General features: G+C 40.8%; 1 protein-coding gene across 14 annotated transcripts in view; it reads left to right on the top strand.

Annotated features, from left to right (window-relative positions):
- fgfr1a (fibroblast growth factor receptor 1a) overlaps positions 1 to 26,163 on the top strand; it is a 39,362-nt gene that overhangs the window by 2,514 nt on the left and 10,685 nt on the right. For 6 of the 14 annotated variants that reach the window (XM_020052711.3, XM_020052719.3, XM_010875972.5 and 3 more), the window contains 7 exons: positions 7,981 to 8,161; positions 15,919 to 16,170; positions 17,940 to 18,053; positions 18,379 to 18,551; positions 20,179 to 20,302; positions 21,502 to 21,692; positions 23,333 to 23,483. In XM_020052711.3, the coding sequence (XP_019908270.2) occupies positions 8,008 to 8,161; positions 15,919 to 16,170; positions 17,940 to 18,053; positions 18,379 to 18,551; positions 20,179 to 20,302; positions 21,502 to 21,692; positions 23,333 to 23,483 (1,159 nt within the window). In that variant the 5' untranslated portion in view covers positions 7,981 to 8,007. Of the gene's footprint in view, positions 1 to 7,980; positions 8,162 to 15,918; positions 16,171 to 17,939; positions 18,054 to 18,378; positions 18,552 to 20,178; positions 20,303 to 21,501; positions 21,693 to 23,332; positions 23,484 to 24,308; positions 24,454 to 26,163 lie in introns of all 14 variants that reach the window. The other 8 variants (XM_020052714.3, XM_020052715.3, XM_010875980.5 and 5 more) reach the window with 3 other exon arrangements.

Consider the following 26,163-nt stretch of genomic DNA (forward strand, 5'->3'; position numbering starts at 1 on the left):
GCAACAGAGTGCGTTTTGCAATGGAAGTCCCATTCCTTGTGTACTAGGTAGAGAATTACCAATATGGATATTTTTTATTGAGGTGATGTTTTTTTTTGGTAGACAAAGCTTCTAGGTCAAAATTGTAAATGAGCCAATTGGATACTTGAACTACCTGTCAAGAAATGATCCAACAAAGAAATTGATCCAAAAGCTACAATTGGATAGTGAGGCCATAACATTAACATTGTGTCAGTTTAAATTAAAAATGTATTTTGCCTGCTGTAATCCTAACTAACTTTCAAAATGTTATGCAGTCTTTATTGCTGTGAACTAAATGCTCAATGCCGATTACAGATAAAAATAGAACAAAAGATGAAACAACAATGCATACAACTATTGTCACAATACTTCTTTCCATATTACACTTACAGTTGATGGATAAGATGTGTGTGTATTTCTTTTCACAGACATGTGCACTTGTGCGCGCACAATTTTAGCTGGTCAGATCAGCAGATGCTAGAAAGTACAGCGTAAATCAAATGGCTTGTTGTCGAAATGAGTCTTAAATAAAAACCAGCAAGCAGGCTGTTTAGCCTTTGCATATTCTATCACCAGCATTATCTAACTAGCTAAGCAAGCAAGTAAATAGAGGTGATGGTGGGTTAGTTATCGTAGCTAAATATTTGCTTCTAGCTAGCTTACTTATTGCCAGCATGGCCAGTCATGTTATTAATAAATAAAATCTAACTAATATCTGGAACAGGAATACAATTTCAGTCAATGATGCAACACATCCATTTTTCAATACAGTAATATACATGAGTAGACCATGAGCCAGCTTCAAGCTTGCTGGCTTTTTGCAGATTTTCACAGCTAGAATAGTAATGTTGGCATAGCTGAAAACATTTTGGCCCTCTCCTCCATACAGACCATCTCCAGATCCTTCAGGTTTCGGGGCTGTCGCTGGGCAATACAGACTTTTAGGTCCCTCCAATGATTTTCTATTGGGTTCAGGTCTGGAGACTGGCTAGGCCACTCCAGGACCTTGAGATGCTTCTTACGGAGTCACTCCTTAGTTGCCCTGGCTGTGTGTTTCGGGTCGTTGTCATGCTGGAAGACCCAGCCACGACCCATCTTCAATGCTCTTACTGAGGGAAGGAGGTTGTTGGCCAAGATCTCGCGATACATAGCTCCATCCATCCTCCTCTCAATATGGTGCAGTCGTCCTGTCCCCTCTGCAGAAAAGCATCCCCAAAAAATGTTTCCACCTCCATGCTTCACTGTTGGGATGTTGTTCTTGGGGTTGTACTTATCCTTCTTCCTCCAAGTGGAGTTTAGACCAAAAAGCTCTATTTTTGTCTCATCAGACCACATTACCATCTCCCATTCCTCCTCTTGATCATCCAGATGGTCATTGGCAAACTTCAGACGGGCCTGGACATGTGCTGGCTTGAGCAGGGGAACATTGCGTGCGCTGCAGGATTTTAATCCCGGTGTCTTACTAATGTTTTTCTTTGAGACGGTGGTCCCAGCTCTCTTCAGGTCATTGACCAGGTCCTGCTGTGTAGTTCTGGACTGATCCCTCACCTTCCTCATGATCATTGATGCCTCACGAGGTGAGATCTTGCATGGAGCCCCAGACCGAGGGAGATTGACCATCATTTTGAACTTCTTCCATTTTCTAATAATTGCACCAACAGTTGTTGCCTTCTCACCAAGCTTCTTCCCTTTTGTCCTGTAGTCCATCCCAGCCTTGTGCATGTCTATAATTGTATCCCTGCTGTCCTTGCACAGCTCTCTGGTCTTGGCCATTGTGGAAAGGTTGCAGTCTGTTTGATTGTGTGGACTGGTGTCTTTTATACAGGTAATGAGTTCAAACAGGTGCAGTTAATACAGGTAATAAGTGGAGAACAGGAGGGCTTCTTAAAGAAAAACTAATAGGTCTGTGAGAGCCAGAATTCTTACTGGTTGGTAGGTGATCAAATACTTGTGTGCCTATGGTATAAAGTACAGACCTCTACATGCTTTGTAAGTAGGAAACCTTCAAAATCGGCAGTGTATCAAATACTTGTCCTCCTTGCTGTATATTCCAAATACGATATGTAGTCTTGTGCAGATGAGTCCTTTTTTCAGGTGTTTATCTTATTTTTAGCAAACCTTTATGTAAAATGAGCTATTTTCTGCATGGTAGAAATTGAGAAAATGTTAATTTAGATTACATTCAATTGCAAATATCTGCAAATCCTGTGGCATATGCGCTAGACTACTATCTGCTTGTAGGTGTTGGAGGGAGATTTCAGACAGTCCAGAGGAAGGGCCGTGCCCAAAGTCTCAATCTACAGGTGGTTTGTGACCTCCTGGACTCCTCTCCCCATTTGTCCAGGCCCCTCTCTCTCCAACGTCTGCCTGTCTGTCCCCCGTACCAGTTATGTGAGTGGTGGCATCACTGTGTCCCACTGTTTAATGACTTCCACCCAATGGATTGATAAGTCTCCACCAACATGCAGAAGTATCCACTTCCTCTGCAATGGGCTTCTGGTGTATTGGAGAGGGCGATACAGGGTTACGCCTTCGTGTGCATCTCTCAAAGCAAATTGCCATTGCCCTGTGGAAGCCAACCGCAGTGTAGCACAATTTTAAACTGTTGTTTGGCAGATGGATGGAATGTGGAAGGAAACGGAGGGAGGGAGAAATGGATGGGTGGTAAGTCTAGTAAAGCACTTTTTTTGGAGTTAGTATTTCAACATAGTGGCATTGCACAAATTAGTTTTGCATAGTTGTCAACCAAGTTTTTCTCTATTAAATCGTCACACTACCAACCACTGCCAAGCTGGCAGAGATGGTATCCTACTTTAAACAAGTACTGCAGTGTGTCAGGCCCATTCTGATCCTTATACCATGGGAGTACCATTGATGGCTTGGCCCTCCATCATGCTACATTGATTACACAGCATTGAAAGTCACAAGACTGAAAATGGAGCACATTGAAGCCATTGAACAACCATTGGTTTGTCATCGGTCATGCTGTCTGCACATCACTTTGATAAATTGTCGGGTTGGAGTTTAAATAAGCACTGCTTTTTTTTGTTTTTGTGAGTGTAACTTCACTTGGAATTTCAACAAAAAAGCCATTAGGCCATTTGCTGTGAGAATAAGCCATAAACCAATACTTGGCCTAAATATTGTACTGTCAGATGAGTCATTTAGAACCAACCCTTTAATAACTTAGCTTATAGGGCTTCAGAGATTTTTTGCTGGGCTTTATGAATGCTTTATAATTGTGAATGCTTTATAATTGTGTGAAGATTATCTTGGCTAGGTGTGTCTGTGTGTGATTAGTATTTTCTGTATAAATAATTACCCGTTCAGAGTATAGCTAGCTTTTCAGAAAAAGTTTAGTAAAAATGTAGCCTATACAGTATGGGCATGCATTGACACCTATCTGGTGTGAATCATGGTATGCCTTCACTTCCTAGATTAAAAATAAAATCACCACTAATTATCTGGTTTATTGATACTGCTCCAATCTCTGAAACAATTTACATTCTATCCTGGTATTCTATCATGCCTGTTGATTGCTATCTAAACCTATGATATGCTCAGATCAGAGGGATAAAATCATCATAGATGACTCATTGTACAGTCTTTATTAAATTGTGCTGCTAACAACATGACCGTTATCTCCCAGTGGAAGAGGGACATTGGCGTAATGTGTTTTCCAAACAACTCTCCCAACATACTGTGTGGTCAGTCTCTGTAGGCCACACGTGATAGTAGCATCCTTGAAAGCTGCTTGACCAGCTGTTGTGAGGAAGTAGGCCTTGAGGTTGTTACGCACATCCATAGCAACACACTTTGCCCTGTTTGCTCCACCTGTCTCCATTCTTGTAGTTGCTGGTCCCTATTGGAAGTGGTACGAAGGTAGTTGTGGAGGGCCACATGGGTTCACAATGCTCTGTGCTTTTTCTTGCACTTCACAAGCTCATAAAATTTAGAAAATTCCACCATGTATCAGAAGGTGAGAGAGCGCTATTGCCTTATTGTCAACACTTTGTTTTTTTTTACCCTTATCTAGGTAAAAAAACGCATTGGCGTATTTTACCTGCTTATGGTTGCATCAGGTTGAGGGATAAGCCACCAAATGGGCATATCAGAGAACCTCACACTTCTGTGATGATTGCGTTGAACTGCTTTCAGTGGTTATTTTCTGTGGCTGCCACTTGCCAAAAACTGAGGGATCACAGAAAGCCTTTCTGAAACATTTACCAGCAGGCTCATAAGCAGTTTAAACTCTTGCAATTCAAGCTGTAGCAATTGCACTTCATACACAAATATGTTTTCTTCTGTGTCCAAATGGCATCAAAAGCATGTAATATGACACTCGCCAGATGTCGTGTTAGCCAGTATCGGATTTTCTGCAATACTGGATCCTGTATAGCAAACCTCATCTCTAGCTATGGTCAGTGTGATTGGACCCTCATGCTTGTTAGCTACTGCCTGACACCCCTAATTGATACTACATAAGGCTATCATCCTCCCTGGGTAGAATGTAAAGAAAAGATGTCTGCTGTCTGAGAAAAACAACCCTGCTGGTCAGTTGCACCACCCTCAGTAGCACCATTGGCTAGTCCGTAAGCAGGTTTCAAACACTGGTCTTGCCATGATTTTACAGCTGCACTATTAAGGGGCCCCTCTACTCCGTTCGGTTCAGAGATTTCTACCCAAATTTTCTCTCCTCCTGGCTAGAGGAAAGAATCTAATTGGGTTCATCATTGGGGCTGAAGGAATGCGAAGGTGCGTTGAAGTTAGAATGGAACACTACGCTTTTTGCGGCACACTGAAATTAGCTATATGCATGTGGTTAACATGAAGACTGAATATAGTGCAATGTAAGTTTTGAATTCTGTTTTGTATTTAACTTCGGTAAGTAAATACATAATTGTTCCCTGATTTGTACTAAAAAAGCAAAGCAATTCAAGGGTATTAAAGTTTGGATGTCACAGCACAGCCCAAGAGTACACAAGTACAGCAAAGTAGGCTATAGTTTAGTGCAGTGTAGTAGAGTGCAATTTGCTACAGAGTTTAGTGAAGTAAATGTGCTCTACTGTGAAACATCATACTGAACTAGCCAAACTACGGTCCTACAGTGTATTTTGCCATACAGAACTCTACCCTTTAATCCGGGAACGCTTTAATAAGTGTTATAGGCCTAAAGGTCCTTCTGTTCTCCACTGTAAAAGGTTCTTTGTACTCTCACCTAAATAAATTCAATTTCACTTTAAAAAATGACACTGTTTTTCCGGCCGCTGAGTTGGATCAGAGAGTTCAGGGGGATAAGGGAGCGTGGTCATCACAGACCCGTAAGCAGTGAGTCAGTGCGTGGTCAGGCTGCAACTATTTACTTCAGCTGCCAGGCAGAAGGAAGCTCACAGAACAAAGCACGTATCAATACAACAATTTAGACCAAAGGTGTCTTTAATGGGTAATACCTTGCAATATAAATTTTTGACCTTATGTGAGCAAAGATGAGTGGAGAAAAGGAAGAGACCATTGCATTATTTCCCCCAACGACACAAGAATTTGTAAAAAAAAAAAAAAAAAAGGGGGGGGGGGGTGTTGATTGAAGGTTTTGGTTGAAGAAGTCAGACATTTTGCTGAGAACTTCCAAATATGTTGTGAGACAGTTATGGTAACATGAGCCACCTCTTCTGTCACCTTGAGATGAACCATGTGTGAGTATTAGGAATGTTTTATAAAATGCATTCAAACACTATAGGGGAAACAAAATATTGTGAGATACGTTATATGCAGTAGCAGTTACTTTAGTTTAGGAAAACCCTCTTGAAAAATTTACAAAGTAATTTAGTATTATCTGAAGACTAAATTGTGTTATTCTGAAGTTATTGTTCTCAGTTCTCTTATGCAAGCACTCCGTAACAAGCATTTCTTTTAGACAACTTGAAATGCCTGAAAACAAATGGTAGTTGGGGGTTGTGTTGGGTTTGGTGCCAAAACCCACTGTGCTAAATCTGAGTGTGGAAATTATCTTTTGACGGCCTCTCCGCAGAGGTGTCACATAAAAGCCTCGTTTTTGGAGTCTTTAACAAATTCCTCAAGGGGATTATGTGGGTGAGGGACAAGTTAACCTCCATGGCCAGATGCTACAGGGTGATGGGGTAAGCAGATGTGCATGCACGCCCATTTACGACACACCCTCAGTTTCAGTCAGACATCCACAGCCATGGGGATTCACCTCTGTTTGAAATGCCCTTCCCTTGGCTTTGACATGAGCTCTGCCTGGCTGTTTATCTCTTGTCTTTCAAAAATCTCTTTAGGAATTCACCTTTTTGTATCCTAATCATTCTTCTAAGACTAGTATACACTCACCTAAAGGATTAATTAGGAACACCGTACTAATACTGTGTTTGACCCCCCTTTCGCCTTCAGAACTGCCTTAATTCTACGTGGCATTGATTCAACAAGGTGCTGAAAGCATTCTTTAGAAATGTTGGCCCATATTGATAGGATAACATCTTGCAGTTGATGGAGATTTGTGGGATGCACATCCAGGGCACGAAGCTCCCGTTCCACCACATCCCAAAGATGCTCTATTGGGTTGAGATCTGGTGACTGTGGGGGCCATTTCAGTACAGTGAACTCAATGTCACGTTCAAGAAACCAATTTGAAATGATTCAAGCTTTGTGACATGATGCATTATCCTGCTGGAAGTAGCCATCAGAGGATGGGTACATGGTGGTCATAAAGGGATGGACATGGTCAGAAACAATGCTCAGGTAGGCTGTGGCATTTAAACAATGCCCAATTGGCACTAAGGGGCCTAAAGTGTGCCAAGAAAACATCCCCCACACCATTACACCACCACCAGCAGCCTGCACAGTGGTAACAAGGCATGATGGATCCATGTTCTCATTCTGTTTATGCCAAATTCTGACTCTACCATCTGAATGTCTCAACAGAAATCGAGACTCAGGCAACATTCTTCCAGTCTTCAACTGTCCAATTTTGGTGAGCTCGTGCAAATTGTAGCCACTTTTTCCTATTTGTAGTGGAGATGAGTGGTACCCGGTGGGGTCTTCTGCTATTGTAGCCCATCCGCCTCAAGGTTGTGCATGTTGTGGCTTCACAAATGCTTTGCTGCATACCTTGGTTGTAACAAGTGGTTATTTCAGTCAAAGTTGCTCTTCTATCAGCTTGAATCAGTCGGCCCATTCTCCTCTGACCTCTAGCATCAACAAGGCATTTTCGCCCACAGGACTGGCGCACAGTGGATGTTTTTCCCTTTTCACACCATTCTTTGTAAACCCTAGAAATGGTTGTGCGTGAAAATCCCAGTAACTGAGCAGATTGTGAAATACTCAGACCGGCCCGTCTGGCACCAACAACCATGCCACGCTCAAAATTGCTTTCCCATTCTGACATTCAGTTTGGAGTTCAGGAGATTGTCTTGACCAGGACCACACCCCTCAATGCATTGAAGCAACTGCCATGTGATTTGTTGATTAGATAATTGCATTAATGAGAAATTGAACAGGTGTTCCTAATAATCCTTTAGGTGAGTGTATTCTCCTTTGTTTCTAGGGCTGTCAAGATGAAATGTTCATACTTTTCATGTAATTATCTGCTTGGTGTATTACAGTGAAACCATTTGAATCTCACCTCCTTTTGGTATTTTACTTGGTATTTTACTTAATTATGTACAGTTCATGATATTATATCATGCCAATTTATTTGTATACACCAGGATTGTATTTGAACCCCTAAGCTCCTTAAAAATCTTTAAACTTTCTCTTTGATTCATCAAAGGTGCACATGGACAAACTGTTGTGAACACTTTGTCTAGGCTAGTGTTGCTCTGCATGCTACCAGTCAAAGGTTAGGTATGGTGTGTTTTAATGCAAAGTTAAATCAAAATGTATTTGTTTTGACGTGTCAACTGACATGAGCGCAGTCTCACCTTGATGTTTTATTTTCTCCAGTTTGGCACAGTGAATGGATCAGTGCTGATGCCCCAAAGGTCCAGATGGACTTCCATTCCCAGAGTGGTCAACAGCTGTAACACCCCCCAAAGGATGTTGGCAGTGCAAAGTATGCTTGTGTTTCTGGCCTTGCTTGCACACATTCTACCAATCCAGGCCCGGCCTGCCATCCCTAATGAAGGTAAGGGCTTCCCTGCCATGCACACTTTTATTGTTTCCAGTGCGTCACCTCAATCATAATTTTGAATTATAATCCTTATATTTCACTGGCCCTCATCTCAGACCCTTAAAATAAGGAATATGCTTTTTATGTCTGTATCTTAAAATGATATGTAGGGCCTCGAGATCACTGAGTCAAAAGGCAGGTCAGGATTAGAATCTTGTCAATTGTCCATAATTCCTGCAAAAAGAATCAGCTGATGGCTGAAATGAAAACATTCTTTGTTCACTGTTTAGGACTATTATATTGTGAGTTGAAATTAAATCCAATCTGGATCAAATCGTCTGTTCTCCTCAAGCTCATTAATAAAATGATGTTCATATTTCAAGATGACATGACATGGAGTGCAGGGATTGGAATGTACAGGTGCTGGTCATAAAATTTGAATATCAGAAAGTTGATTTTATTTCAGTAATTCCATTCAAAAAGTGAAACTTTTTCATGGTAATTTTCCGCGATTTGGGATTTTCATTAGCTGTCAGTTATAATCATCACAATTAAAGAAATAAACATTTGAAATATATCAGTCTGTGTGTAATGAATTAATATAATATACAAATTTCACTTTTTTAATGGAATTACTGAAATAAATCTACTTTTTGATGATATTCTAATTATGTGACCAGCACCTGTAAGCTAAAAAGATTGGCAGTCAGACACCTGGTTGTGGTAATGCCATCATTTTTTCAAATTACCTGCCAATATACCAACATTGCATTCAGACATTTCCTTCATTGCTGTCAGCCCACTGCTGTACATGCACGGCTGGGAACAATATAGAACTTCAACCAGTAAATGTGTTATATAATGGCAAGCAGAGCATTTATGATTTGAGGGTCTCTTTAAACAGACAATGTGGGTTGCATCACATAAGGCAATGTTTCCCAATTTGGGGTGGGTTTCCCAATAAGGGGTGGGTTTCTACTTGACTAAAATGGCTGCCATATTATCCCATTCCTGAAATGAGAATAACCCCTAACATAACAAATGTGATATGATCTCAGTGGTCTGTCCCATGCAGAGGTTTGCTAGCTCACTATATTCACACAACCAATAAATACTTTTGCAAACTGTATATCACCCTGCATCCCATTGCTTGCTTCCCTCTGAATCTAAGTAGGGTTTCTCCTGGTTGGTTCCTGGAAGGGAGTCCAAATGCACCTGGATGGCATTTGGACTCAAAACAATAATGCAGCTGAACCTGCTGTACTGCATAGCAATTAGGATTTAAATAGGATATTTATTTAGTATCTGAATATATTTTTCTGTATATCCAGCTCCGGAAATAATTAAGAGACCGCTGCACCTTTTTCTTTCCTTTCCAAAAAGTTGAAAAGGAAGGTTTTGAGTGAGGAACAGAAGGGTTAAAATTAAGAGACCACTGCATATTGAACGCTTTTTGGAAAGGAAAGGATAAAGGTGCAGCGTTCTCTTAATTATTTCCGGAGCTACTTAATGTTAGTGAGCTTGAGTTTGAGGAAGTTCTCTTAAATTTTTCTGGAGCTGTATAGTTTATTTCTTTTAATCATTATCACACAGATTAAATCTATATCGATTTCATCTTCCAAATTCTCCTTATATTTTTACATACAATAGCAGTGTTGTCGTTGAGTCACTTAATATCGAGGTTGAGTCCTAAGTCCTCTGCACTCTGTTCGAGTCACCAGTCACTACACCCATGTGAGTCCCCATTTGTTAAGTCACTAGCTGATGTAAGTTGTCTGCGCACTGGGTGTTGTGATTCTTTCACACTGCAAAATAACATGAGCTGCACTGCCATGCAGCCAGTGCTGCTTATTTTCTGCTTAATTCAGATACACGAGAAGTATGAATCGCCATTAGTAGAATGAGAGTCTAAGTTATTAATGATCTAACCCGAGTCGAATCACGGGTCCTCAAAATTGTGATACGAGTTATAAATTTAAAGTGTCTTCCTCACAACTAAGTTATAGGTAGGGAACCTAATAAGCTCAAATGATTAAAAGAAGAGCCACTGAATTTGTGTGTTTTGGCTTATTTCCAATAGCATTATGGCTGCCTGGACTTGTTAGTTCTGGATGTTTACACTCCGGAGTCGGAAGTAAATTGTTGCTAAAGGAATATGGTAAAAGCTAGCATTACACTTGGAGTGATTATGAAAGAGGGTCTCTTGGTCTGTAAGATGTAAAATAAACTAGACAGGGCTGTGTTTATCCCACCACTGAAACAGGGAGGGAGTAAATGGTTCCCATCTCTAGCCTACAGCCCAGGCAGTTCCACTACCTAGCTAGATGTCTCTGTGCCTCTTGTCTTCTACTCTGTCATGAAAAGGTATTTCTTTGCCACAGAAGGAAGTGCTTACTGCCAGGAAAACTATAATTGAGCTGCTGAAAAAGAATGAGAAACACCCATGAGTCCACTAGGAGCTCTTCGTCAGCTAAAAAGGGTTTTTGAGAAAAGTGTATTTTCTTACAGATAGGATGACATACCTGGGGATATATTGCAGTGGGAAACTGAATGCATTGTTTCTGTTCACCTATCTTTGTCCCCAGGCTATTGACGTAGTGAATATACATCACAATAACCATACAAAGTTGGCCTTAGTGGGAGTGACCGTATCACAAATTATTCAGAATAAGCCAATGCCTATTGAATTTTGACTTTCTTATTAGCTAATATAGACCAAGTTTTAACATTTTGTTCCACTGCACCTTATGCATATTTGGCTGGAAGTGTAGGAACAATTTAATCACCAAATGGCCAGGTGCTATCTAGGACCCCCTCTTCTCCATTTAATCGAGATATAGAAAACGATCACATGATGTCCTATTTTATTCTCAGATTTTTGTTTTTGTTTAAATCCTTATGTGGAATCACAGCAGCAAGATTTGTGAGCTACAGCCATGAGAAAAACCAGTCGAGCACAGATAACATTGTTAACATTATTTTCTACAGGGCTGTTAAGCAAAGTTCATTCCTCCCTTGTTTGTTTTTGGGTTTGCTACAAGACCGTGTGTTGTTCTATCAAGTCTTTTATTTTTGTCTATCGTAATGATCAACCCTTTCTTAACACTTTGAGTAAGGGGTCCAATCAGTGGGTGGGGGTCTGGCCACCGGGAATGTTGTCTGCTCATGCCATCGTCCTGCTTTAACTTGTGTCTCTGTGTTGCACTCAACCATCCCTTTTGGAGGAGGAAAGAGCAGGAAATCCCAACGATCATTCACACGACATATTGCTTCCTATCTGGAATCCAGAACAGATTCTATAGACTGACTTCTAGTATTGTTCTGGTCTGTTCTGCCCTCAGACTGATACCTCTTTTTGTTTGGAGCCCTGTGCTGTGTGCTTACTATTCAGGTTCTCTTATGTTTTTGTGTGATTAACTTGATTTTCTGGGATGTCAATCAATATTTCCAAATGGTTGGAAGTAAAAAGAATGTGAGCAGAACTATTCCAGCTGGATTGCTTTCTGAAAATATGGTCTTTAATCCCATCATTGAAGCAGAATGATTAACACAGCCACAGCTTCCTCATGTAAATCTAACTACTTTGCTTGTATGTTCACCTCTAATTTTGAGTTTGCTATAGTTATCTGAGGGGACATGCTTTACCATAATGAGTAAATGGCAGGAATTGATGGATGATGAATAGATGACTGCATTCGGCTTTTACTAAACTGTATAGTATGTTTTGAGTAGTGTTGAATGCCGTTGCTACACAGTTTGCCACTTATGTAATTTAGCCAAATTGTTTGACAGACGTTCTCTGTCACTCTTAGGAATGCTATCCATTTAATTCTCCCATTTGGAAAAAAAGATGAAATTAGGTTATGCATAAAATGGATGTCTGCTTAGTGATGTTAACGACGCAACTGGTTCCCATTTGTCATCTTAGTAATCATAAGCCTTGATTGACTTTGCTCCACAACAAAGTGACAAATACATTTACCCCAGCTTGTATGGGATACTTATGTTGTAGCTAAATTATCAGCTTGATTGTCTTAAAAGGATGACGACAAATAAATAAAAAATAAATAAAAAGCATGATCATGACCCCACACTGTGTTGGAGCCTGTATGTTATAGCCCAAGTCTACATTTGTTTTGTTTTTAAGGAGAAAGTTGATCCTACCCCCTGGCCCCTTTTCTGCTTGGATTAAGGGGCTGTCAGACATCTGTGATCCAGGAAATACCTTTACTAGGCCCAACTGGGGTCACCATGGCAACTGGCACTAGAACCTGCCGCTGCAGGCACTCACTTGCTCCTCCCCTCTTTCTCTTGTGCACACACTCTTGCTCTCATACTCCCTCTTCCCCTGTATTGTTGAGAGGCCTTTGTTGAGATTGAGAGAGGGATTACTGTGATCAGTTTTGCTAATGTTGTCCTGAGGGTGTAGTATATGGGTGTGCTCCCTGGTTGGAGGAAGAGCCTAGTATATGTTACAAGTAACAGTGTACTATTGTGTCTTCACTTTTTTATGAATACCCCAAGTAGCAGTCTTCTTTGGAAACAGGAACCGTATAGGTTCAATATTACACAACGCCAAAACTTTTAACATCCACCTGAAGATCATTGCTTCATAACTAAGCAGTCTTTAGATGTTTGTAATATTCTCGTAATCATAGGGGTTGGGATGTATGGATTTTAAATGTACGTCAAGGCTCTTCTAGAATATAGGTACACTAATGGGTAGTTGTTACGAAGTGGTAAAAAGATGCAGAAAATAGATTTTGCACTGCAGTGTGTGTGCCAGTGTTTGACACAATTTGTTTGTTCTGCGTAGAACCTTTTTATCTCTAAAATAATTTGATGAAAAATGTCTGTGAAAATTATTTTATTCACAGATAATGTCATTGTAACCGTCATATCAAAGTACACTTAGCATTACTGATGTCATTTTCCTTCCTCTGTGACCCCTATGAAATAAGTTATGAACTTCAGAATGGGAAAGGTTCACAGTGATGAGCTTGGTACTCTTTTCCAATAAATTCGTAAGTCTTACTCTTATGAAATAATGGATACTTAGCTACCATTTCAAAAATAAACCTTGATCTCATTCATAATAAACTTATAATTTAGGCTATTCAGGCAGCACTTTCTACAAACTGTTGACTTGAGCTCCAGTAGCAAGGCCACAGGGGACACATTGCTATATACAGTTTCTGTGACAAAATGTAATATGTGATGGAAACTCATTTCATCAGTTTTTTCTGGGGGGACATGGGAATTTACAGCAGCAGTTACAGTTCTCTGAAAAAGTTTTGGCAGATATTTATTTTTGCGAGTACTGAATGTTCAGATCTTTATCCAAAACCTAATATTAGATTAAAGCAAACTCAGGGGAAGAAACAAGATGTTGATATTCTATATATTTGATGTTTTCCCTTAGATTCAAACCTTTTGTAGCAATGACTACTAGCAAACTCTTCCTGTAGTTATTGATCAGTCGTGGAGTCATTTTGACCCACTCCTCGCAGAACGGTTTTTACTGCACCTTTGAGGATCTGCTGCAATATAAGTGGGGATTAGGTCTGGACTTTGGCTAGGCCAGTCCAAACCCTTAAGTTGTTTTTCTTGAATCATTTTGATTTCGAATTGATTGTGGGTTTTGGATCGTTATCTTGGTGCATGACCCAGCTGTGCTGGGAATTCTCTGATACAAGGCAGAATTCATGGTTCCTTCCTTATTGGCAAGTTGTCATGATCCTGCAAGGTATTACCAAACCATGACCCTACCAACACCAGGCTTGACCACTGGCATGAGGGTGTTAATGTGGAATTCGGTATTCTGCAAACGTAATGGGGCATATGCTGCCCAAACATATACGCATTTGACTAATTTGTCCAAAAACATTGTTCCAGAATGACAATACATTACTCTACAATTCAAGAGAATTACTGTATGTAAATATTGTGTGGGCCTAGGGTTATTTTCATTTGATTGATTGCCACAAATCAATAGCTGTATTTTTATGAATTCCAAATTAAAATGACATGGCATTGTGATTGGAACCTGCTGTCCTATCTTAAAGAGGAAGTTTCCTTTGTTCTACAAGGCTTTTCCAACATCTGCTCAACAAATGGTCCTCAAAGAGTAAGACTCTTGCAAGTTTAGCTTGTGATGCTGTGTGCCTTTGTAACCAAAAAGACAACACCATTGTGATGGACAATGTGTCAATGTAATTGGCTTACCCCCTCCCCCTGGACGACTATGTAGTCATAGAAAACAGGGCTCAGGTGTCTAGCTCTGTCATACAGCCCCCCCTTCTCATTCTTCTAATCAAATTCCACCTTCCTCTTCCATGGAGCTTGCCTGCCTGAGGATTGGACCTTGACTAATTCGGAGTGGGATTTAATTTAAGGGAGAGGATAGGCAGGAAGGCAGTGGGAATGACACTGCAGCTCAATTTTTCAGCTCTGTAAATGTAAACAAGGGCATTCAATAAGCCTGCACCGAATGTGGATGATGGGTATTTTAGGGGCGTAAGTATTTTGCCGGTGACAAGTTGTTTTGCCTGTCAGTACTCCAGTACATTGGTTATGAAATGAAACCATGACAAAAGTCTATTTTGATATTCAGTTAATTTTGTTGTTGACTACATATTTTATCACATATATAAAAACATACAAACAAAAGTTTGGGGTCACTTAGGCTTGGTGCCCATCAAGTGCTGTCAACAGGGTATGGCATGGTGTTGTAAAATGGAGTGATAGCCTTCCTCCTTTCAAGATCCCTTTTACCCTGTACAAATCTCCCACTTTACCACCACCAAAGCCCCCCCTTCACGTTGCCTCGACCATGCTTGATAGATTGGCGTCAACGTCTTTTCGTTTGGTCCGCACACCTGAAACGTAGACCCCCCCCCCCCCAGTGTTTCTCAGTCAAGTGTCTGTGTTCATTTATCCATCTTAATCTTTTCTATTATTTGGCCAGTCTGCAATGATTTTAATTTTTTTTACAACTCTGCCTTGAAGGCCAGCTTCCCGGAGTTGGCTGTTCCCTGTTGACGTTGAGACTTGACATTGTTTTGCGGGTAATTACGCTGCCAGTTGAGGACCTGTGAGGTGTCTGTTTCTCAAACAAAATACTAATGTATTTGTCCTCTTCCTCAGTTGTGCACCGGGGCCTCCCACTCATCTTTGTATTTTGATTGGTGCCAGTTTGCTGTTTTGTGAACTAAATTTTTTGTATCATTTTAGACTGTATCTGTAATTCCACGGTCTGCTTAATGAATCTGTAAACATATATAGACTAACCAGAAGAAATGGGGAAGAGGTAAACATCACTGAGAATCTTTTAGCAGGTAGCTTTAATGGAAGTAAAGAGTACAAGAAGAAATTGAGTGCGGATGCAGTTTCTATTGAGGAGAAATATAGAATTAGCCAACACTCACCCATTGCATGGTCCATCAGTAAGATAATTGCTTTTAGGTATTGCTGCTTGACCTTAAACAAATTCCACATACACAGGTTGGGGCTTCAGACTGCGACAAAATGCTCACATTTTGCGACTTTTTAGAAGGCTATTTGAGTAACATTTTTAATTGGTTGCACTATTGCGATGTTCAAAAATAAGTGAAAATTTAAAGACCCAGTGGAACCAGTGCCACCAGTGGAAATTGTTACTCTGGAGTCCTGCAAGCTTGACCGCAAATGAAAGATGAACCATGTCTCACTTTGCGACACATCCACGTCCAAGTAGGTACTCCGCTTTCACTATGCTCTGTTTTGTTTCCTAGTTATCCATATGCCATCTGTGGAAATCCAAGCAGAGGTTTTCACCCTCTACCCTGGGGACCGCCTGGAGCTGAGTTGTAACACTAAGTACCCTGTCAACTGGACTAAGGAGCATGCAGTGGTAGTGGATGGGGAGCACACACGTTTAAGGGATGGCAAGCTTGAGATTGAGGGCGTGGAGCTGGCCGACTCTGGCTTGTACACTTGCACCACCTTTGGCAACCACAGCTCTTACTTCTCTGTCAATGTTACAGGTAAGGGTCTATCTACAAACCTTTGTGGTGAGTGCTCAAATCCGTTGTCCCCCTTATTGAAAAGAAACAGGATTTTGGCAAATATTTGGCAATTTTGTTGTGGAATTGCAGCAAGATCTATTTTTATATTTTTTTTCACATGCAAATTAGTTTTGAGGCAAATTGTTGCAACAAAATTGACTTGCGAACATCTCTCAAACAATTATGGGAAAATTGTGAAACACATTCTTCTGACATTATTAAGCTTAAAGTATATGCATATTATACCCTGCTTTGTTTACCTTTGTGAAACAAATCACATTACTGAAGGTGAACATGATTCTCAAAATATAACATTCAATACACTTCATACAAACCTCAAAAATAAATAAATATATATATTCAATATTCTACAGGAATCAAGAAAGGATTACAACATATGCAGTAGACATCCGTTACTGAGTCGTATACACCCTGTTACTGAAGATATAACTTTTGTGCATCTAAATGCCAAAATGAAGACAGTGAGACTTTTTTCACCTTTTAGTAAAGTTATGTAAGATCAATATTTAATTACATAACATGTATAATTTCTATGATAGTAATTGCCCCCCAAGGTAATTACCGTCACCTGATATCAAATGAAGTGATTATATTAAATAAAATTAGCTGTTCATGTAGGATTTACTTAAGGGCTTGGTCCACAAGGAGATCTACAGGATTGTATAGTTGGATGGTACAGCTCAGGAGATGGATACGAAAGTAGCATGGATGTATCATGGGACACAGCAGGGCCATCATCAAGAAGATTTTTATATTCATCCTTTATTTATACAGATCAATCAACTGAGACCAAGGTCTGTTTTATAGCTGTGCCCTGTATTACAACAGAAAACGCATACGAAATGGAACTAAAACATATATTAAGAACAATCACAATTGACAATAAAAATATAATTTATATGTAAAATGCCTTCTAGGCACTAAAATATTTAACTTAGACAACTCAATGGCATTCCATGAGTGTGGAGCAAGATTCAAAAGCAGTTTAATCCAGTTTCAAAAGGGCCTGCAGTATTTCCAGCACCATCTTGTATTAAAACCGTGTTTCTTCCAAATAATTTTCTGTTAGACAGTCAGGATGTTTTTTTATGACTTGCTTATATAAAACATAAACCATTGTCTGGCTCTTCTAGATGTCAGTGACTCCTGGCCAACTGAAGCATAACCGACAGTGAGTGCAACAATTTGCATCAGTGATAAAATTCAAGGCCATAAACAGAAGCTGAGGCTTGCATATATAGTATATCACCATAATTTAGTAGCGTCATAAAAGTAGCTTGCACAACCACTAATTACATTGGGAAGATCAGAATGTCCTCACAAAATTGATTACATTGCAAGGAAAACCTAGAGGCTTCCCTCATAAAAGCTCTGGAATGATGGAATGCTATCCATCTGAATGTTTTTGTTGATTGCTGGCAAAGTTGTTAGGTAGCTGTGAAGAGCTGACAACAAATATAGACTTTTGTTTGCCACTAGTAGCAAGAAATATTGCTGCCCCAGGTATGCAACTGATTATATGGGTAACCTGACAGAATTCTTTGCCAGAACTCCATAGGACTGTTAAATATACAAACATCTGGCAATATTTATCACCATTTAGTTCATGCCAAATGTGCACTGAACTTGTGGGACAATTGCCTCAAGAAATACTTTTTTGTAAGGGTCTTTAGAGAGAAACAAATGAATTGCAATGGGTGGATGCTCAAGTTTTATGACATACGTAGTTGTTCTCTTTTCCTATTCACTAGCTGATATCCTGGCATCTTCTGAAGATGAAGACGAGGAGGATGAGACTTCCTCAGAGGAGGCAAAGCTGTCTAGCATTCAAAAGCTTTTACGTAAGTGTCAACATACAAATGCACTTAAACCTATTTGGCCATTTCCAGTCTCAGAAACATTTAATGTTTGAATCACCTTGAATCAACTTGGTCAGGTGTGATTGGCTGGGTACTGGTGACTGCCGTCTGCCCACAGGCATGGCAGGCTCCGCTCACTGATGTTGGTCCACAGGACCAATAAATCCCATTTATAATGTTTTTGCAAACATGGGAATTGTACAGCTTGTGTGGTCATAGGAAGGTTCCTAAACCTTGTACCCATTATTGTTGGCAATTCTTTTGTGAGGAGTTTTAACTTTTCTGTCGTCTTTTCCATGGTCCCCAGCAATGGCCCCTCAGTGGGCTCAGCCAGACAAGATGGAGAAAAAACTGCATGCCGTCCCAGCCAGTAAGACTGTCAAGTTCCGCTGCCAGGCCAGTGGGAACCCCACCCCAACACTTAAGTGGTTCAAGAACGGCAAGGAGTTCAAGAGGGATCAGCGAATTGGGGGCTTCAAAGTAAACCCCCTCTCTGTACTTCCACCCAAGTAATATGCTGCCCAAAGGCCATACTGTACATTGCACTGCAACCCACGAGTGCTGGTTTGATGGTGACCCGTTCGTTTGAGGAAAGCAAGCACATTTAACACCTTGATGTGGAACAATGCAAGGCAAAATACAATGCCACAAAGGGATGATTGTACTAAAACATGCCTTGAGGATAGCAGTATAAGAGGCAGGATCAAGCTGGGCTGTTCTCCTTTAATACATTTGTTTTTTAAGATTTGTCTGCGTATAGCTAAACCAAGTTCTAAAAGCAAATGTTGTCACTAGTTTAATACAAAGGCCGGAGACATTCTGCAGGTTTAAGTTTAATATTAGACCATTCTCCCTCTTTTTCTTCGAGATCAAAACCGAAATACTCACTGTTGCAGAGGACAGTACGAACTGTAATGGATATGGTGTTGAGTCATTTTTCCTTTATTTTATTGATGCTAATAGCGTCTGTAAACTCTACAGTCTGCATTGAAAGTTTATTATATCCGTACCACATTGTTTGTAGATGGTTGTATGTCGGCTTGCGCCTCACATGGTATTGGATGTGCCCGGATGTTGTAGGGGCCCAGTGCCCTGTGCATCTGCTCTTAGCATCAAGGTGTTGTCTAGCCCTGTCCTCAGCAGGCCCCCCAGCTGGGACAGATTAAGGAGTTTCCTCTCAGCTGCCTGTGTTCTCTACCCGGGCCCAGGTTAGCCCAACCTAGCCTGACCGCACACTACCATCTGACTGTTGTTCTTTTCAGTCATGGTGCAGAGGTCTAGTGAGCGGCTAGGGACATCTATAAATGGTGCTTGCCCACCATGCCGCGCTTTAGTTTAATGACCGTGGCTGTATTGTTCATATGGTCTTAATGTATGGGGACAGCAGAAGGAAATAATACAGACCACGTGTAAACCTAAGCACAACACATCTGGCCAGAAGCAGCTGAAGAATCCCTGTACAGTTGAGCTAATTTAGGAAAACTGTAATTCATGTGTGTGCATGTTTGATGTTGCCATTGCTTGAGAAGTTTGTTCTAGTTTAATCACACATTGCCGGTCTTGGCAGATTTATGGAAGGAAAAATTATAACTTGTAATATAGAGAACCGGATTTTGCCTCAGATGTGCATAGGCTGTTTCCTCAGAACATGTTGTGCCATACCAGCTCCAATATGTTTCCAATAGGGAATTCATGTACTACGCCTCAAGCAATGGATCACAATCCAGTTTTATACAACATAGGAAATGGTTTCCTGATAGAATGTTCCTCCTTCCTATGGATATTAAATTATATAACACATCTTTCAATCTGCATTCTACTACACACTGGTTATTATTTTCAAAAAATTTAGGAAGTTACTAGGAGCACAACAAATGAAAGTTGCTATTTAAGGTTTATGTAAAGCCCATTGTAAAAATAAAATAATTCCAGAAATGTACTTCTAGCTGTTTGTTGAATGCTGGCTTTAAAAACAATTTTTTTTCTTGTTTGGTAGTAGTGTCTTGTGAAAGTATGGGGTTTTGGGGATCTGTTTAAGTCTTAGTGCTTTGATTGAACCAATTGTCACCTGGAAGTGACTTTATGCTTCCTGTTTTCCAATGTTTAGGTCAGAGAACACATGTGGACCATCATCATGGAGTCTGTGGTTCCATCTGACAAGGGGAACTACACTTGTGTAGTGGAAAACAAACATGGAAGCATCAACCACACTTACCAACTGGATGTTGTTGGTAAGTCTATCTTCTCTGGGTCATTGCTGTTCAAAAAGTTTGCTAGTCATGCCTAAGATTTATTAAATCATTAATGTCCAGTTATGTCCATTTGAACAAACTGCAGTGTCTCCTAGGATATTTGGGCCAGGGGGATATGTTGGCATGACTTCACTCCCCAACCCAGATCAGCTGTAAGATAATTTTGTAGACGGAGTGTAATTATACTAAATGTGTGCAGCGCGCCACACTGATTTCTTTATCGGGAAAGCAAGTGAAGCCTGAACATTTGTTTCCCTGCCAGATGCTGGCCTCATTAGTACGGTTGGTGGAATTATCAATCAACAAAATGGCGCCCAGAAAACACTTCTCTCTTAGTGAAGCGGCTTAAAACTTGTCTGCATGCTTGGGTTTCCAGTCGTTTGGGCCAAATGGCAGCAATTACACAGTTGGCAAAGTAGTTCGGATAACATTCCCTTGGTGAAAAATAAGGTATGAATGTTTTCAAATGACATTAACCCTTCATTACTCCACGAGCTAGAAAAGCTCATTTGCAATGACCACTAATCTGGATTTTGCATTTCCATGGTGATTTTATGTACACTTCCAGTCAAAGAAATGTACCCTGTTCACATCAATCCTCACTAAAATTTGGAAGCGAAGAAAGTGATACAATGACTGTGGGAAAAAACGGGCAAATCTGGAGTTCTGCAATCTTTCATAAAAATGTCGGGGGGGGGGAAATGATTGGCACCCTTCTGGAGATTTTGAAAGTTCAGTTAAAGATAACAAAATGGCCCAATTGAACCCATCTAAATCTTTGAGAGAGTGTGATGTGGTCTGATCTAAAAGAAAATTGGAGCTCTTTCACAAAGTAGGTCAGCATCGTGTTTACAGACGTTTTGGCTGTTTCTCAGTATTTTGGAGTATTTTGTGTGCCTTCACACAAGGACAATGACCCCAAAAAAATCAGCTGTTGGGTGAAAGCACTCATCAAACATGGCGATCTGAGCGGTTTGCAGATGAAGAGTTGCAAGTAGTGAAGTGCAGGAAAGTTATTGATGGCAACAAGTACAGTTTAACTGCTGTTAAATCAAGTGAAACCATATGTAAGGTCTTTTTGCCTGACATTTAGGATTCTCTGTTCTGAATTGCAATAATAAATGTAGGTTTCTGTTTGAGTAGTGGTATTGATGTATGTCATCGCATTTCTGCTGCAGAGCGTTCTCCCCACAGACCCATACTGCAGGCGGGACTGCCAGCCAATCGCACCGCTGTGGTGGGTAGTGATGTGGAGTTTGAGTGTAAGGTGTTTAGTGACCCCCAGCCTCACATCCAGTGGCTGAAACACATCGAGGTCAACGGGAGCCGCGTAGGTCCTGATGGTTTACCCTACGTCCGTATTCTCAAGGTAGGAGCGGGTAGTGCGCTGACTGGGTTTCCTACCACACTGTACACACCAAATAGCATCAAGTATTATTTTCAGTCTGGGACAAAAGGTGTTCGTCTGTGTTGAGTAAGAGATTGCATCCGATGTAATACCTGGAGGAATAATACAGTACATTGGGGAAATATTCAGACCCTCTTTTGCTTTTTGTTATTGGAAAGCTTTAATCGAAAACACATGAAGTAAATTTGTTTTCATCTTTAATCCACACGCAATACCTGAATGTCCAGTCAAAGCAAGTCAGACCCCTTCACTCAGTACCTTGGTGAAACACCTTCTAGGGTATTCCGCTACAAGATTGGCACATCATAATTAGGGAAGTTTCTCCCAGTCTTCTCTGCAAACCCTCTCAATCTCTTTTAGGTTGGATAGGGAATGTCGCTGCATTGACATTTTAAGTTTGCTCTAGTGATGTTTGATCAGGTTCTAGTCAAGGCTCTGGCTGGGCCACTCGGGGTCATTCACACAGTCTTGATGCTGCTCCTACGTTGTCTTGGCTGTGTACTTAGGGTTGTTGTCCTGTTGAAAAGTGAGCCTGAAGTCATGAGAACTCTGGAGAAAGTTTTCATCAAGGATCTATGTGTACTTTACACTATTTTTGCCCATTATCAGGACTCTTCTCCCAGTCCCTGTCTCTGGAAAACATATCATTATGCTGCCACATCCATCCTTCACTGTAGGGATGGTATTGGCCAAGTGAGAAGCTCTGCCTGGTTTCCTCCAATGGTTGGCATTCTAGCCCAAAGACTTCGATCTTTGTTTCATCATACCAGAAAATCTTGTCTCTCATGGTCTGAGAATCCTTTAGGTAAAGTCCAAGCGGGTTATGTGCCTTTTACTGAAGAGTCGCTTCTGTCTGGCCACTCTGTCATAAAGGCCTGATTGGTGTTGCTGCAGAGATGGTTGTCCTTCTGGAAGGCTCTCCCCTATTCACACAGGAACTCTGGAGCCGTTCTACCCGATTGCTCCGTTTGGACGGGAGGCGAACTTTAGCAAGAATGTTGGGCCCAAACTTCTTCCATTTAAGAATGAAATGTTTTGGTACCCTTCCCCAAATCTAAGAGTTCTACAAACTATTCCTTTGACCTCGGTCTGGTTTTTGCTCTCACGTGCACTTTTCAACTCTGGGACTTCATGTATACAGGTATACAGTGTGCCTTTCCAAATCATATCCAATCAATTGAATTTACTAGAGGTGAACTCCAATCAAGATGATGAATGGAAACTGGATGCACCAGAGTTTGATTTTGAGTGTCCTAGCAATGGGTCTGAATACTTATTTTGTTTTTGCTTTGCCAGTATGGGTTATTGTGTGTAGGTTGATGAGAAACACATTTAATCCATTTTATAAAAGCTTTAACATAAGAATGTGGACATGTGAAGTTTGAATACTTTCCGAATACACTGTAATATCCCTTTTATAGGATCTGATCCATCTAATTTTGAAAGAAAAAATGCTTGGCAGTGGAAAGTTGATGCTAACAGGTTATTGTGATCTCATTCAACAGAGACAACAGTGTTTTGCTTCCTCAATCTGATCATTGAAACATTTGTGACAAACTCATTTTGACCTCTTGTTGCACATCACTTGTTTTTGTTCCTAGCACTCTGGGGTCAATAGCTCGGACACTCAGGTGTTGACCCTCTACAATGTCACTGAGGAGGAGAGCGGGGAGTATATATGTAAAGTGTCCAATTATATAGGAGAGGCCAATCAGTCGGCCTGGCTGACCGTCGTCAGGCATGAGGCCCAAGGTAACCGCCCCACGTAGCAGCTCAGAGCACACAGAGAGCCTCAGCCAGGGTCTGTTAGGGTCACCAGGAGGACTAGGGCATTATTTAGGGACAACCTCAGCTGTTTCCCTCCTCCCTCATTCCCTCCCTCTATTCCGCCTCGGTGCTCTTGACGGTGACTTAAGCAATGGAAAATTCCCAGCAGAGTGGTTGAGTGTGTTTCAGTTTTAGTTTATGTTGGATTGCTCTCCCTTTCCTGTCCCATGCCTCTCCATCGCCCTTCTAATAAGGGCCTGTCTTGCCAAACACTGCCACTATTTTTACTCCCTTACTCTTCAAAGTCTTCTGCTCTGATGTTACCACTGCCTTGTCTCTCCTGCTGTCTGCTTTTCAGATGTATTTCTCCATGTTTCTCTTTCCTGAGCTCCTTCTGTTTGTCTGGTGCAAGTGTGTGGCCTCAAGAATGTGTGCTCTGCTGAGGGGTTTTCCATGTAGCCCATCTCTTGCATGTAGAGATGAGACTAGGTATGATGTCTGTCCCTGCTCCTCTTCAAATGGTGATGGTCCAGTGAAAGGTTCAGCACTGCAGTGCAGTCTCCTCTACTTAACCTGCTCATCCACAAACTGACTGGTGGGACAACACTGGAAACGCCCCGTAATGCCGGTGTGGGTTTTTAATCTGTGGGAGACGGGGGTTAGTGGTTCTGGACTGAGATGGGGGTATGAACGCCACCCTGTCCTGCCCCCTACTCTAGCAGAAGTCTTTCTCTTTCAGAATCTTTTATTCATGTCTCCCTTTTTTCCTCTGGGCCTCTTGTTGGGTCTGCTTCTATTGTTCTATTCTAGACTGCTGGCCTTAACACCACGGACAAGGAAATGGAAATCCTCCAACTGAGGAATGTGTCTTTTGATGACGCTGGGGAGTATACCTGCTTGGCGGGCAATTCTATCGGGATCTCTTATCAGTCTGCATGGTTGACCGTTTTCAAAGGTATCAATGGTTCTCTCTACTGACCTCCAATTCCTCCATTCCCTTCCTCCTATCCACTTTGGTTTGACTAACCACTGCCACACTTCCCTGAATGTGAGCCTACTTCAGTGAGCAAGTGGATGTCTGTTTGTGTGGAAGCCAGGCCAATTGATGATACTAACCTTCCTGCTCCCCCTGTCAGCATGGTTCCAGTCCCATCATCTTTCCTGGATGGGACAATATGGTCCATGTTGAAAACTGATTCCTTTCTGCCTTCTGGTTTTTGTAGTCACAGAATGCCAAACAACCCATCAACTGTAAGTCAACTGACATTACACCAAGATCAGAATGTATAAGTGTCAATACCCTGAAACAAATAACAATAAAACAGTTTAAGTGAGTAAAGGGATAGTTCACACATTACAATGACATTCATTTTCCTTTACCTAATGAGCACTTCATGTACATGGTTTGACAGAAATGCATGCTTTGCTTTAGTATCCCTGGCACTGTTTCCAAATGTTCTTGTTTTAGTATATGTGGCATAAATCCCATCCAAATCCTGGTACAGATATTAGAATGTTGTCTAAATCATTGAAGTGTTTAATTCAGTGTGAATTTAGCCTGACTATCCTTGGCTCTTCTTTGGTCCTCTTGTTGTCAGACTCCAGCAACCAACTTCAAATGCAATTGCAAAACCAGGTATCAGGACTAGACATTGACCGCTTTCTTGTGCATGCACCAATTAAGATGGGGCTAGTTTGGAGCCGTGTTTGAAGCTAACGATGTTGAAAACGTCTTTCTGGTCATTATTTACAGCCTGTTTGTATTGGTTGAAGCCAGCTACAAAGCTAATAATGATAAACTATTACATTTTCAATAAAGTTTGTAATGATTTTTTTATCCATGTGATTGGTTGTCACATTTTTGTTTGATTGAAATCCCTCTTTAGCTAACAAGCTATTTTGTGGTGTGCACCCCTTGCTGCAGTATGCAAGGACAACCCCCAACATTAGTCATGGCTATGGCAAAAGGGCTTTTTAGGTATCTGTTATCAATTTTGCAGTTGGATGCCTCTCACTGTGGTACTGCAATGCTGCCCACAGTGCAGAATGTATCACCTATGGGTTGCATTGTACGGAGTTGTACATGCACTGTGGATGGGTTTTAAGGTTAGTGTTAACAGCGACAGCAAAAAGAATGACGTTAACTTTTACATTAATCATATACGTTGATGCGTTAACTTTAACAGCTCTTTATTTATTTTTTGCATCACACGTTTAATCATCTTGACATGCCTTTGTCGGATTTCATAAATATGACAAACTTTCTAATGGAAAAATTATAATAATGGTAACAAGACTTGGATTGTATATGTGCATTTGAAAACTATGCTAGAGAAATAGAGCCAAAACATACTGCTGTCAGAGCTGGTCTATAGACTTCTTTCAGGATAAGGAAATCAATGTAGTTTTATAACTTGGGTAAAATATCCCTTTAATGATTAACTTTAACCTGAACTAAAGTTTTTAATTCAGATGGGTTTGTTTGGCATTACTCTGTGTTTCTCCCAGCCCTCTTTTCCTTTTGGCTTACATTTGATGTTTATATATTACTTTGTGTAAGGCTGGTATTTTCTTATAAGCACTGCAAATGACATCCCGTTGTCATTTCATGCTGAGGACTAAAGCCTGCTCTTATGGCTAGCTTTGGTAATTGGCCCACTGTAAT

This window comes from Esox lucius, chromosome 13, assembly GCF_011004845.1.
Source record: "Esox lucius isolate fEsoLuc1 chromosome 13, fEsoLuc1.pri, whole genome shotgun sequence".
Lineage (NCBI taxonomy): Eukaryota > Metazoa > Chordata > Actinopteri > Esociformes > Esocidae > Esox > Esox lucius.